The sequence below is a fragment of the Corvus hawaiiensis genome, chromosome 6, assembly GCF_020740725.1.
Source record: "Corvus hawaiiensis isolate bCorHaw1 chromosome 6, bCorHaw1.pri.cur, whole genome shotgun sequence".
Taxonomy (NCBI): Eukaryota; Metazoa; Chordata; class Aves; order Passeriformes; family Corvidae; genus Corvus; species Corvus hawaiiensis.
The window spans coordinates 15863626-15878690 of record NC_063218.1 but is presented as its reverse complement, the minus strand read 5'-3'; the positions used below and the strand labels follow the sequence as shown (position 1 = coordinate 15878690).

At 41.9% G+C, this 15065-nt stretch overlaps 1 protein-coding gene across 1 annotated transcript in view; it reads right to left on the bottom strand.

Moving 5' to 3' along the window:
- Window positions 1-15065, bottom strand: part of ITPK1 (inositol-tetrakisphosphate 1-kinase) — a 145259-nt gene that overhangs the window by 102438 nt on the left and 27756 nt on the right. The window contains exon 3 of the mRNA XM_048307998.1: window positions 11379-11403. Within this exon, the coding sequence (XP_048163955.1) occupies window positions 11379-11403 (25 nt within the window). The remainder of the gene's footprint in view (window positions 1-11378; window positions 11404-15065) is intronic.

Below are 15065 nucleotides of genomic sequence, written 5' to 3'. Positions count from 1 at the left end.
AGCAGACTTGCTGAAAGCAATATTTAAACCTTTCTAATGTCTAAGTCAGCACTTTGCCACTTCAGAAGAAAGGACCTTGACATGGGAGATGTTAAAGAGACTGCTGGATAAATGCAATTTCACTTGCCTTCTAAGCTTCCACTACACCAACTACCACTGACCATCAGGGTACCTCACTAGCCTCTTTCCTTCCTTGTGCTATTTTGAAGTCAAACCTACTCTGTACTAATACAGAAGTAAATATAATCCACTGAGCTGCTGTACAAAGGGCTGACTGCACTAAACTAGTAAAAAGACATTACACCAACAGACCTTTAAAAGGCACTGCAAGGCCTGGACCGTACTATATAGACTGAACATCCTACAGCACAAGCAGCAGCACTGTCCTGGTCCCTTAGAGTGCCGTACCTGCTAAGGCACAGCATAATCACACCTATGTGGCACACAGTGCTCAGAGATCCAACACGCTTTTGTGTGCATCCACTTCTACAGGCTCACTCGGAAAGACTCGGATTTTTTGAAGCACAGAAAAAGTAGAAATGTGTGGTGATGTGTTTACCCACTGCTTTTCTGATCCCATCTTGTTCCCCGCCCCCCCCCCCCCCGCTTTCCCCTGCCCCTAGCCCTGGCCACTCCCTCGGGCTCTCCCTATCGGCTCCTGTACCCCAACTCTGCCCGTGTGCCGCCCCTGAGCAAACCCCCCTGCTCCCTGACCACGAGGTCTCTCTGCCTCTGGGGGTTGCTGGTACAAGATGTAACCATTAAAAGTCCTCTGAAACTCTCATGGGGAGACCCTTCTTGCCTCCTTTGCCGTCACTGGGCTGTAGAGCTGAGAGCTACCGGAGCAAGAGTGCGGAGCCGTCCGAAATCGACTACGGGAGGGTGAAAATGGTCGCACTGTCCTAAGCAGCTCTGCTGAGCTCCCAGGGAAAGCTGCAGCTTGCTAAACTAAATCTAGCATTACGACAGAAATGCCTTGATTTAATTGTACAAGCAGGTTGAAGAAGCTAAGAAGAGACCCAGCAGGCAGCTACCTCGAAGAAAAGCAATCACAGCATTTATCAAAAGACAGCAGAGAACTGGAGCACTCCACACACCTGCGAGACAAGACCAACCACCAGGGTGTAGTTTCCTCACCCGATAGGAACTGAAAGCAGTGTGAGGACATGGACCTTTACTGGCAGGAGAAAGGTCCTCTGCCCAATGGAGGATCATGAGCTCTAACCTGCCCTTTTTGGCTCAGAAGTGGAAAAACTATGAGGAGCAGGGACCAGTGAAGGGATCTGTCACCAGCAGGGAACAAGTGCTATCTCTACCTCCTTTTTAGTCACTTAGTTCACTGATAACCAGCTATTAAGTCTTGCATGGTATGTAAGTCATCACAACAGGCTCATGAACATGTAATCTGCTTTGACTCAGTTTCAAGCTGCTTTGTACTTAAAAAATTCTGTTTCCCTCTTTATAGCTACCGTTCTTTTTTCAGCCACTTAAAGGTTGTTATCATAAAGGAAAGGGTATTACAAAATAAGCTCATCTAGGTCACAGGAAAGAACATTTTCCAAGCTAACCTGAAGTACAAATGACCTCTCTGCAATCAACATAAATTCTCTACAGAAAGCAGTTAGCTTGTTCTCTAATCTTGCCATCAGTAAGGCGATGAACAATTTAACACTGGTTATGCTGCTGAGGTTACAGGACACTGCAGCTGTGCAACGAAGCTTCTTGTACAAGAAAGCAATTTCAGATGCACTTAGACCTTTGAGTAAAGGAAGCTCTTGGCTCCAATCAACAATTTATGACAAAAACAAAGCTAAAAAGCTTCTCAGATTGCAAAGTCAGCCAAAAATTCCTCTACAACAGTTGTTTTCCTTACATTTCAGTCTTTTACAGTATTAGCTCAGTCCCAATGGCATCTTTTCCATCCCGTCCTGGGATGATTCTGTCAAAACACTGTAAATAACTTCCTTGCACTTTGGCAAGGTACCATGAGGATTACTTTTTTTGTAAAAAAGGCCCTCACTAACTACTCAATGCTGACCTTAAAACACACACTCAAACAAGGACACTATGTATAAGTTAACATGTGTAACAACTTCAAATTAGGCACGAATTTATTCAGGGAAGCACACCAACTGGGAAATCAAATGAGGCAACTATAATTTACTGAAGGAAGCTCAGGTTGAAAAATTGATCAGTGAATTCTAGTAAGACACTGAACTATCATGGATCCTAAAATAGCAACCAAAAAACAGTGTAAGGTAAGTCCATTGCTCAGCAATGACAGAAGCAGTCTGCAGCTTGTATACAGGTGTAGTTTCTGCTCTCCCACCTGTGTAAGCTCTGTTGTGCCCGTTTTCAAAGCAGCACCACTCTCAATTTGATTTTTTTTCTTTAAATCATGACTGAAATGTGAGATACCTTACTGACTGGTTAGCTGACAGCATTGCCTTAGGATCCTACAGGCTGACGAGCAAACTTTATCTAAAAGCATAGTGGACAAGTTCTCTTGATAGGCTTTTATTCACCTATAATATGGGCAACAAGTAATTCTTTTGATTCCTTTTGACAAAAATAACCTTAACATAAGAAAAGAACCATTAAAGTAAAATGTACTACGGCATCACCATTTCAGTGACAGATCTGCACACTGAAGTCAGGCTTGGGTTTGCTTTGTTTTTAATCACAGTTGAGTCACAGAAAGCACACCTGGATACGGAGCCTCCTGGGAACAAAATCACCCTGCTCTAAGGGCAGGTGAGCTGGAGGAGAAGCAGCAGAGCACAAACTGTGACTGCCATGAATAAAGCTGCCTCACAGAACTGCACAAAGCTGGTGGCTTTTGTGGTTCCTCTGGCTTTGGGATTTATACCAATTCATTACTATGTCAGTAGCACACTATCTTTAAATTAAGTTTCTTCCTGGTATAAACCTGAGCAACAGGAAGAGTCACAGGAACCTACTGGAGAAAGCTTCTCTCCAGGCTCCCCCCAGTCTATGGGAACAAAGTTAACTCTTGCCCTCAACCTTCTCTTTGAAAAGAGCATTCCAAAAGGAGGGTCTACTTCCATCACTTGCTAAGGGACTGCTGAGGGCAGATCAATGCCCTTAGGTATCCGGTGACTATTTCAATCCATTTATTGTGTGTGGTTACCCACCCTTGCTCCTGGCATAGCCAATAGAGAACCACACTAATCTCATCTAGAAAAGTGCACCAGCAGCCCCCTTCATGACAAGGCATATGAGGGAAGAGGGTTGAAAAACATAAATAAAAAAATTAACATACTACAACTCTGTGATCTTATGCTAAAGAAACACATTTTGGATAAACCACTTCTACCTCGCTTTGGAGGAACTGTGCTTATAGTCATCTAAATTCTCCTGGTAATCTCCTGTCTTCCTCAAAGTGAAATCCTAGATTTAACAATTTTCACCCTACACTATTAATTGCACTGCTTTTGGTACCAGTGCAAAATTACCCTTAGCAGTAAATATTACCAAAAAACCGACAGTGATTAAAAACAAACTGTCAGAAAGTCCAGAAGTGTTTTCCATCAAAAGGTCAATACTAGAGATATTGCAAAGTAACAACCAAAGGCACAGAAAACTCCTACAACATATGCAGAAACCCTTTTTGTCTAATCTGTCTACATTTAGACATACAGCAAAGAGGTTTGCACTTTTGCAAAAAGAAATTAAAAGAAAAAGCAGGTGTATTGCTTTCACCAGAAATGCAGAGTTAAAGTGAAAAACAGATATTCATTCTAGAAAAAGACATCATCCTTAAAATACAGTGCCCCTTGGAGAGAAAAAATGGGGGTAGGATGCAGGCAGAAGTTCAGCTGTTCTAATTAAGTTGAAGCCCCTCTTCTGTCTTCTGCTATATTTCCATGAAGGCAATGAGGTTCAGGAAAACATTTCCAGTTTTTTGCTGTATTTGACTGTGCTCTGTTTTATATAGAGGCAGCTTAAGTACATGCACTAGGAGTTTCTCTAGCTTAACGCTAAAGACCAAATACAGGAAGACCTAAGAAACTTTAGGGCTTAATGTCTTTAAGCACCAGGTTTTATTGGAACCATTCAATCTTGCAACATGAATATGTTTATCTCCTTTAATTGTGAAGTGCCAGAAGAGCAAACAAGCATGCAATATTTCCAGATACAATTATCGCAGGTCACAGATCAAAGGAGTAAGTCAGTCTTGCAGAAGCTGAAGAAAGAAGAGTGAACATACACTGAAAAGAGTTCCTTAAGCTCCACTGATCTGCAGTTCAGACCTACCAGCACCCTCACTGAGGAAGACAGGCATACAAATAGCCTCCTTCACTGTTCTGATGATATTCTCTCTATAAAGCTTCTGTTGAAAACAACCAAGTCTGAGCTACAGTGGATACATGAGTCACTGCTCCTAAAAAATATCTCCGTGGAACTAAACCCCTGGACTGAAGACAAGGTTACAACTGCTGTCACAGGAATGAGCTTGCAACTCTGACAGAGCAGAGAACTGCATGATTTCACCCACAAAACACACAAGGGATGGGGCATTCATCTAGGAGAGGACAGGGTCAGAGATACAGTCACCCTTGTCAAGGTATCATATTAACTCATCATCCTTCCTACTCCAAGAAAAAACTTCAGAAAAGGTCAAAAGAGCTAAATGCATATTTGTACTTCAACGCTGACTCTGCAGTTTCAGCAAAACTGCAAATAAGACAGGCTGGTTTTAAAATAAGGGATTTCCTGAGTCACGTGTCTCTGAACACACTCCATGTGCCTATTTTGATATCATATCACAACACCTGCATCCAGTGAGACAAATAATCCTATTGTTAAATGCAGACTCAAAGCCAAGTCTTTGTTGGCCAATAGGCACAGTGCAATATTCATGATTCCTAAAAGCACGGTCTAACTGTCATTTTGTGCAAAGACTGGGACTGTATGCTCCAAAAAGAGACAAATAAAGAATTTTATAACCAAGCATTTCTGTGAGTGTCTTATTTTTATCCATACTGTTTCTTAATGAGGGATTTATGAAGCTTTGCGGTTCACAGAAGTATCTGGGAAGATACATGCTAATGACAGAAAAAACATTATTATACACAGCAATCTTCAGAAATTAACAGCCCCGTTTTCCTTCACACACTCATTTTTCTCTAAATCTATACACTTAGATATCTGAAAGTAACTTAAATGGCATTCTACTATGTGGAATATTACCTTCATTAGGAAAAAGAGGCAGAATTTTAAGGGATTTGCCCAAAGTGCCTGCAGTTAAGTGACAAAGCAAGGCAACTCCCCACTGCAATTTCAGTCCCATTACAGCCACCAAAATCTTTGGCAGAGGTCCCACAGGGACTGGATTTTCGCTCAGGACTTCCCAGCTCCCAGCCTTTAGCACTGTTAGAAATCACTGCCTCATCACTACATACCAAGGAGTGGGGAGAGGACAAAGGGGCTGGGCAGAGCTGGCTCCGTAGGCCAGAACAGTACAAGCTCCAACCTGACAGCCATCCATTATACATTAGTTACAGATTTCTAAATCTTAGTAAAGTTTTCACTCACACAGGTGCTGTCTGCAACTGACTGCAGAACCCACACCTCTCCGAGGCTACTGGGATTCACCATCAAAAGAAAGCAGTCAAACCAGTCAGTAAGAGACTCTCTTAGACACAAAAATTTCTTCATGGTTCTCTCTCTCTCTCTCTCTCTCTCACCAAAAGTGAAAATAAATCTAAATGCAATTTGATTTGTTTGGCTTACTCTGTTTAATTTTTAAGAATAAGTGTTTGTCGTTTATTTAATCTGCTTAAACCACACAGTGAAAATGTTCCATGGTTTTGTCTTCTTTCCCTGCCCCAACAGATGTGCATTTATTCTTCTTTCCCAGCGGACCAGAAAGGCCCATGCTGTACCTAACTGACCAGCATGCTGATGCAATATAAAGCATCGTGCCAAAATCATCTCTCCCTGCACTGGAACCTGTGCTTCATTCCTGCTGGGCAGTGCTGCTTCTCAGCTACCATGAAGGTCTCACATAGAAGGATCTCCCCTACTGAGAAGGACCAGAGGGAGGATTCTGCTTGGGATTTGTTCTTCCACATTCTTGCCGTTTCAGGGTTTGAAACTGAGATTAATACACTTTTTTGGAAGACCCTACTTTGTGATCTTAGCACATCCTTTGTAGCACTGACACTAAGAAGTATCGGGATCTTTCCAAGATTTTAACCAGTGGCCCCCCACCTTCAAACACACACAAAGTACCTAACACAGTCCAGACTGGGAAGGGCTGGAGTGCCTCTGTAGCATCATTTCCAAAAATGCACTGAAGGCAAAACAGGCTGCCATTCTCAGGAAAACATGCACTTTACTGAGGGCCTGGCATGCATGTAAAAATAAACTTTCTTCTCCCAGTACTAGAGAGCCAACTCTCCAACATCTCAACAACCTTGCTTGCTTTGGAAGCTTTCCAGTCACATCTTTCTGTATATGCTATCAAATATATATTTTACAAGCTCCTTTTCTTGGTTAGAACACTGCTATTTCAAGCTTATTCCATTAATACTTCATGTGAAAATAAACCTCTCCTCATTTCTAGAAAACAACAGTCCCCTGGCAACAAATAGTAGAAACTGTTGTCATTAGAATTTCACTTTGATTGAAGAATTAAAAAGCGCGAAGGGCACCCTGAACTCTCCTTTGCAGACTTCAAGAAAACCCATGTCTCAAAGGACAGTTTTCTTTTCCAAAGTAAAAGATTTCAAATATCTTGATTCCCAGAGAGCTGGGGGAAAAAAGAAAAACAAGACAGCAGTCAAGACCATTGTAACTACTACAATCAGCTGGTCCACATCGGAAAACATGTTCTCCTTCATATCTCACTGCTATTAAAACATGTGCAGTTTGAAATACAATGACTAATCCCACTTTTATAGCCAACTGACTAGAACATCTTTCTAAGATAAAAGAGCATTAGTGTTCATTTGAACCAAAAACACCCAGCAAAAATAAGAAACCTCCACTATTTTAGAACTAAAAAATGCAAGCAAGAGCTCTAGGAAAGTTTGGGTGTGGAAGTGCTTGAAACAACTTTGAAGTCACGAGAAATATGAAGGCTCCAAACTTTGTCACACAAAAACCAAACTGGCAATTTGTCAGAAGCCAAAGGGCTGCAGCTAATTATTCTGGTTTTGCATAGCTCGTGAAACAAAAATAAATGCATGTCTCTATCAGAGGTACTTGTGATGATTTCCACTTCGCTGCACATGTTTTCACTCTTAAATTCTTCAAACTAAGCCAACAGATTTTTCCTGAAAAACAAGGTAGATGAAGATGTTCTTTCTCTCCCTTGCCAGCGTACAAAGTCATAAGAAACTGACTACTTCATTAGCTAAAGAAGAACTGACAATTTTCAATCCTAAATTTGGCCCTCTGCTAATTTGGGTGATGGAGGGCTGGAAACTGAACAAGATCAGGAACAGCTTTACTTTTAAGACACTATGCAATACCCTTATTTGCTGGATTCCATTATAGAAAATAGCTTTTTTTAATAGTAAACACCTCATCAGCCATCCACTGCATAGCTTTGTAGGCAGTTTTCCCCTTGAAACAGTGATGAAAGAATTTATTAAGAAATGCTTCAGTTTAAGCATTTTCTGGCAAGTCTTCCCAGTGCCAGCCCAAGAGCTGCTCTGCCTCAGCCTTGCCAGCTGCTGCCTGCCTAGCAACTGCCTGCAGGCCATGGCAGATGGGCTTTGGTCATGTCTGTCACCTGTTCAGGGCATCTCTACCCCTCTCTGGCCACCAGCTCAAGCCAGGCCAGCTGAGCAGGCAGCTGTGAAGGGTGGGAAGAGCTGGTAAGAAAGGAGAAGGTATGCAACTGCCACAGGAACCACAAGCATTACATTCAGAGTACTTTAAATGCAGCCTGAAGATTAAACGCAGCTGATTGGTGCTGCCTTTCACTGGAAGAGAGCCAGCAACCCCAGCCCTGCTGACCACCTTTAATTGCTCTTCCCTTCCTGCCCATACAACAGCATGAACTAATGGCCCCACAGCCCTGCTGAGACAGCTGCAGCTGTAATTCCTGCAGCACAGATCCCAACAGCACTGGGGCTGGTACTGCAACAGGTTCCCTGAGGGAAATGGAACACATCCTTCAGTCCCTCCTCCTGCAAAACTGGAACAAGAATACTTCCTTACCTTATGGAGTACAAACAAGTAAGCACCCTAATTCAAAAAGCACCCTGATACGGGAGTGATCCCTGCTTAAGAAAAAAAAAAGCAAATGCCCTGTTACAAGGTAAAAGATGCAGCACAGTATTCTGTTAAGAGCCCATCTTTAAAAGCCAGTAAATCAGTTGCAGAAAGCAAATCTAGATCCAAAACACTGCCAGATTTTAAGGATGCTGCTACTCGTAGTTCTGCCATGCCCACTGGAAAAACATTAATGAGCTAATCCTATTCAGGCTTCCAAATGTTTGGGTGCAGGCTCAGACTCAAACTGTCTTTGGAAAGTTCATAACCTCAAAAGCTTTTTATTTAATTAATCTACTGTACCATCTTCTAAGCCAGCTAGCTTGATGGATGTTACTCAGTTGTACTATATAACGTTGCACATTTCAGCTCTAGTACCTTGAGTTCATAGTGAATTCTTATGTTAAAATTTAATCAGTATTTCTAAAAAACCCCAATTATTTATCATCACACAAGTTGAGAGGTTTTCTGTTTGTTTTCAATGTGACGCTTTAATTAAGGTCTTACTGCTAGCTAAGGAGAATGCCTGCTTAGCATCCCACTGCCAGTCCTATTCTTGCTTCATTTCTCTTTGGAGAATGTGCATGTTTCCCCATTCAATAAAAATAGAAAGCTGGAAACACTCTTTCTGCTGAAAGTGGAAGTCTGAGAGAAGACAAAACACAAAACATGAACACAAGTCACAAAATGTTAATTGCTGTCTAGCAGCAGCTCACTGAATCTGTAAAGCACAATTAGCTCTAAGAAAGCAAAATAGAAGAATTTAATCTGTCTAGCTGAAGAAGTGAGGACTACTCTAAATCCTCCCTGTAGGAAGGAAATAGAAGTTACACAGGTGCTTATCTGAGGACTTCCAAGCTTCCCTTTAGTTGCAGAAAATCCTTTCCTGCTCCTGTGAAACATCTTTGGAAAAGAATAATCTGATGTCTGTTCACAGAAGTCAGCACATACCAGTCCATCATGCTTTGCTCTCTAGAAGCCAGTAACTAAACCTTACCTTCCAACTCATTACTTATTACTGGAAAGCAAGTCTACATTCAGAAAAAATCTGAATTTATGTAAAGAATAAATTCTTTTTCAGGTAAACACCCTGTGTATCTTGGGTTTTGAGTTACTTGCTTACTGTCAGGTCTAAGAGCTGGTTTCTCTCTAACAGGACAGGTTCTTTGAAGGAGGAGAAGGGGAAGTGAAACAAAAAAATGCTGCTGCTTGACACAGGAAGACAATATTCCCCCTGTCAAATAAACCTTGTGCACCAGATGGACACCAAGACAATCCTTCATCTAGAAGCCAGATCATGCAAAGTGCCTCAAGCAAAGGTTTCTAGGAAGAAGGGATGAAGAAAGAGCCCATTTCTGATACATTCCCTACTGGCTGAAGCACACACATCGGGATGTACGAAGCAACACACAAGTGATATGCAAAGGGTGATCTCACAATTCCATCCACCCTGTTCCAGCAGAGCAGCAGGCACCAGTGATCAAGGTATGCCTTTGGGGCACAAGTTCCCAGTATACATTAGTCTGACATCTCAACCACACTGTCGAATTAGAGCCAATAAATTATGAGACCGTAAAGCATTTTTATGGGGAAAAAGTCCTGTCTAGTTCTGTCCAAATGTTTCCCAAAATGCTCTTAATATAAATAAATACTTTCCAATAATTTTGTGTCTATCTGATGACTAGCCATTAAGCTACACAAATGTCAGACTAAGAGGCAACCTGCGGAAGGACAGCAACTTTAATCCCTGAAGTAACATGGAATTTGCCTTCTGCTCAACTAATGGATGCATCACTGAATTCATCTCATGTGAGCCCCTTGCTGCTTAAATGTACAGTGCAGGTGCATATACATATATATATGTATAACAAATACAGGCTGTAATACACTGGGGTATTATTAAAATAATAATGTCTCCTAGACAATGACACAAATATGGGCTAACTTTCTCCCTGTGCTCCTGATCGAGCTGTGCCTTGCAAATGCTGGTTTGTTTTTATCAGTCTGGTAATGCCATTATCACAACTGATGAAAGAAGCTGCTGCTTAGCTCTGAGCAATAGGAGGTACAGGTAAGGAAGAGGATGCTGTAGTGGTGAAAGGTTAAATGCAGCCAGTAAAGCATATGCCCTTTGTCCTAACACCATGCAGTTCTCAGACAGACATTCATAACTGAAAGACATACTCTCCATTTTAACTAGCAATGAGAATTTTTTTAAGTCTTTTCTGACAGTGGATTCTTTAAAATAACATGGCCTGATTTTTCAATTTATTTTTTGTTAAGTGCTTTTTTCCTGCTCCCTGCTGGTGTTGAGAAGCACCTTTCACATGAATTTAAGAGCAACCACAATTACCAGTGGCTGACACACCATTTTCCTCCTCTCTCCTCTGTCCTCTCTATTGAGGCAGTTTCATCTCTGTTACTAAGCGAGGAACTCACTGACCACGTTAGAGTTCAAAATGAGCACCAGGTAAGTATCAGCAAGACTGAAACCTATGACATACAGTTCTTCTAAGCACACAAAATAAGCCAGAAAGAAAGAGCATGCTTCCCCCTCATCTTTTAGGGCTTATAGTGCTCTGTGTTACAGCTGACACGTAACATAATTCCTTCCACAAGCCGACGCTATCCTTTAAGTAACATCTTGTGTGAAATATGACCATTCAGACCTGGAAAGGAACAAATGTAGCCAACACCTGAACTCATCTGTAGATGGACCACAACTCAAAGGCACTTTAGTATCATTTCACTGCTCACTGGATTACAAGAGCATTCCTTCTGCCATAGCTTTTTTTTCAAAGGGCAGATCCTGTTTCTGTTAAGCTTGACTGCCTGTGAATGCAATTAAAAGAGTAACATCACCTAATCAACTATCAGATCTTATTAATTGACAGACACAAGAAAAGCCTAACTGCATCCCCATTTTCCCTAGGGCATCTATTAAGCTGGACTGCATGTGAGCTCAACACATGCTTCATAAAAGGGGAATCCTGTCTTTCCAAAAGCAGTATCTGTTATTGAGAACTGAATGGAAAGAAAAATCATTAAGCCCAGGTCATATTGGCATCCAAATGATAGCATTTAAAATCAATAAGCCTTCTTTAGAAGAAAATAGAGCTTTTACTCACCTGTACTACTTCTACGCCTCTTTTCCTGAAAAAAAGGAAGAAAAAAAAAAAGGAAAGGTTAGTGTTGGAAATGTGGGAAAAATGTAAAAACAAAAACTAATGGAAAAGCACTGCTTCATACTAGAATGCAAACAATAAAAATCTGCACTAATAACCTGATTCAAATTCAGGAAAGCACTTGTTCAGTTTCACTCCCTGTCTAGGAAGCACTTTGGCAGATTGTGAATCATGGCCCCAGAAGTAACCCAAGATGAACACTAAGCAGCTGCAGTGCTGGGAGTGATAGGGCTGTCAGGTGAGCACAGGTAGGAAGTGGCTGATATTAGGGAGGGAGCATCTCAATTTTAATTAGATCTAGATTGCTTTTCATTTCTCATCTGCCCTCAGAGTGTGCAAATTGCACCACAGCACATTCTGCATGCTTGACAGATCTTTTATGTTGAACCAAGGATACATGTATAAATGTCAGGGAGAAAGAACACAGCACCTTGCAGCCATTTATTCTCTTACTTACAACTTTGTTCTACCCCCATCATCTTGGTACACAGGATGCTACCCTGGACTTCAGTTCAAAGACTTGCAGTCAGTCCAACTCCTTCATGAGCACAGTTCAAATACTGGGGACTCAAATACTATCAGAAAGGCCCAAGCCTCTGGCCATACGGAGAATCATTCCAGTGATCCTGGATCGCCAAGGATGAGAGACTGGAGAGGCCTACTAATTAAACACCAAAATGTTAAGAACTGCAACTGGTAGAGCCAATTTAGGCAGATCTGGAGAGATAGTTGTCTACTCTGCTGGTATGAGAATTAAGATTCAGGTACATGCAGTCAGAAATGCTCAGTCACTGCCTTTGACAACTTATCAAGCAAAACAAACCATTTCTGCACTAGTCTTGAGAACAGAACTGAATCCCTGGCACAAAGCCAGCCATTCCTGCTCCATGCCCTCCTCCCAATATATGCAGGCTATTTAAGTAAGTTAGAATCTTCTCCTCACTTTGAAGACATAGGGAATTTAACTTAAAAATTAAAAGCCTCAGCAAGCACAAGACAAGAATCTCTCTTCCTTGTTCCTGCTAGCCCTGTATGTGAAAATCAAAGCCCCTTTTCTGGGGAGGTCATAGAACAGGACCGCCTAACTCTGCTCTCAATGCTTTTCTATCTAAGAGCGTCTGTGGTGTTGTCCATAGTCACAAATGCTGCACACTGCTGAATATACAATGGCTCCTCCAGTTTTCCTCCCAATACAGTAGGTCTTTCTTTTGGGAGGCCATTACAAAGATGCCCAAAGGGACAGGCGATCAATCAGCATCTATGACACAAATTGCCCCCTCTTCCACTTTACCAGTCTGAAGTCTCTCTGGCCTAGAAGCAGCATTCAATGCACAGACACAGGAGAGAGCTTGTTGTGAGAGCTCAGCAAGGAAATAAAAAAGAAAATGAAACCAAGCACCTCTTGCAAAGAATTTCAAAGCCCTCTTGCAGACAGCAGTAGCTGTAAGTGGTGGGTGATTAATATAATGCCATTATGGTGTGGGAAGCACTACTGTAGATCATCACCTGAGGCTGGCCAGATGCGTTCCAACTCTGTGGTGAGAAGAAAATATGAAACTTGTAGAGAAAGAGTTAATAGCCAAATTTTTGAAACCAAGATTTTCACAGAGCTAAGCAAGAAAAATAGGAAAAATTAGATGGGGAATGCTGTTCCGTAAATTAGGGCAGCAGACTATCAGAAGAATTCCCAGTATTGTAAGCTAAAACTTAAAATAATCAAACATTTTTGCTGTGTCTGCCCTGGAGTAAACAGAACGACTTGGAACTACCACGGAAATACACTAGGCTTCAGGCAAAACTGCTCTTGAGTCCCTGGAAGAACAGTGGCTGATGGCAAAAGCTGCATTTCTTGTCATGCCTGCATACACACTGAATAAGCTTTATTCTACTTTGAGAAAGATAAATGTTTGTGAGCTGGGTGCCAAACCCATTTGAGGAAGAGTCAGTCCAAATGGTTTCTGTAATCCCCCCCCAAAATGAACTTTGGGACTTACTGAAACCGACTGCACTGTCCCAGCAGAAGGGAAGAAGCCAGAAGAGCACACAGGCAGGGAGAGAAGGGGTGCCTGCTCTTAGGTATGATACCACACATGCTTAAAAGGTACAGGAAGAAGGAAGCAATTACCAAAGCTGGCTTGTAGGCTGGTCTTCCCCTTTTCAGAGGGAAGCAGGATGTCCTTTTTGTTACCTGAAATATGAGAACTTTTTCTACTTAAACCCAGGGGACAAGAAACCATAAAAGCATGCATATTTTGAGGACTAATTAATTGGGGAAAAAATCCTCTACCAAAATAATCCTTATTTGAAAATCGGTTATTTTAAAAACAAGAAGTATCCAAACAACCAGGATGTCAAGCAACCACACACCTCAGTTTTGTTATTAGCTGATTCTCTACCCAGAAGATTTCCTAAGCCAGTGGCTCCAGGCTTTTCAGCCAGGCAGGTCACAGCTGCAAGCTCAGGGCAGCAAAACATCCCTTATGCAACCAAGCATGCAATACCATCTAACCACACAAACTGCCCTACGTCACCTGGGAAAGGGCTTAGGGTCAGGCACGGAAAGAAAGCTGATCCTACGCACAAGAAACTCTAGGACCTTAGAAAAAAGGAGCAAACAGAGAGAACGAAGCAGACTGTGGGCCTCCATTCCCCAACAAGGGGCTGCCTGTGCAGGACACACAACGGAGACAAGACAGCTGCTGAATGAACTGTGCTGGGAGTCTGACAGAGACATGGACCAGCTACCACTTCTTCCTATTGTGCTTTAAAAAGCCAGTAAGAAAAATACATCCTACAACCCTGGTTTATGTTCTTTTGGGCTGTTTCTTTAGCAGAGGACAGGCAGTGCATGACTGACAGGACAGGATGGGATGACTGCTCCACTTGGTGTACTGACGACTCCTCTTGTGTCCCTCATGGTGTTGTCCATGACCCTCTTGCTTCCCATGCAGTTTGAAAGTGAGCCACTGCCTACCAAGGGAAGGGCTCCCATTCCCAGCTGGCCTAGCTGCCTCCTGAGGAATCTCTTTTTCTGAGGAGAAAAGAAAGATCATTATTAGCTGTATTTCCCTTCTGCCTCCAAAGAGGCAACTCAGCTGGGTCAAAGAGAGACTGCATCTGTCGACTTTCATTGAATAGCTATTTGAAAGATGGTCAGTTCTAAACTACATTCCCAGAGGTCACTAATTTTTAAATACATTTAATTCCAAAGACCATCTACACACTGCAACACTTAAGGAAAACCAGAAACATTTAAGCAACTGCTGCAATAGCCTGCAATACCAAGTAAAACCCAAAACCTTGTTCTAACTTACTAGATCTATAGCAGAAACCTGGATAATGCAAGCCTCCCTGTATGCAATAGCAATTAAAATAATTACCATGCTAGTTGACTTCATGTTTGAGTTGGAATGATGTATGGATTTAAAGAAGAATTCAATATCAAGTTACTAAAAGCACATTAATCGATGTCTTGAAATTGATATTTTGCCACAGCCTTAAACTATGTAGAATAGCTGGCTTTTGGGGTTGGGGTTGGGTTTTCTTTCAACATTCAAAGTAAACAGTTTGGACTAATTCCCCACAGCATCTAGGATCTGAACATTATAGTGAATGAAAGTTAAAAGAGAA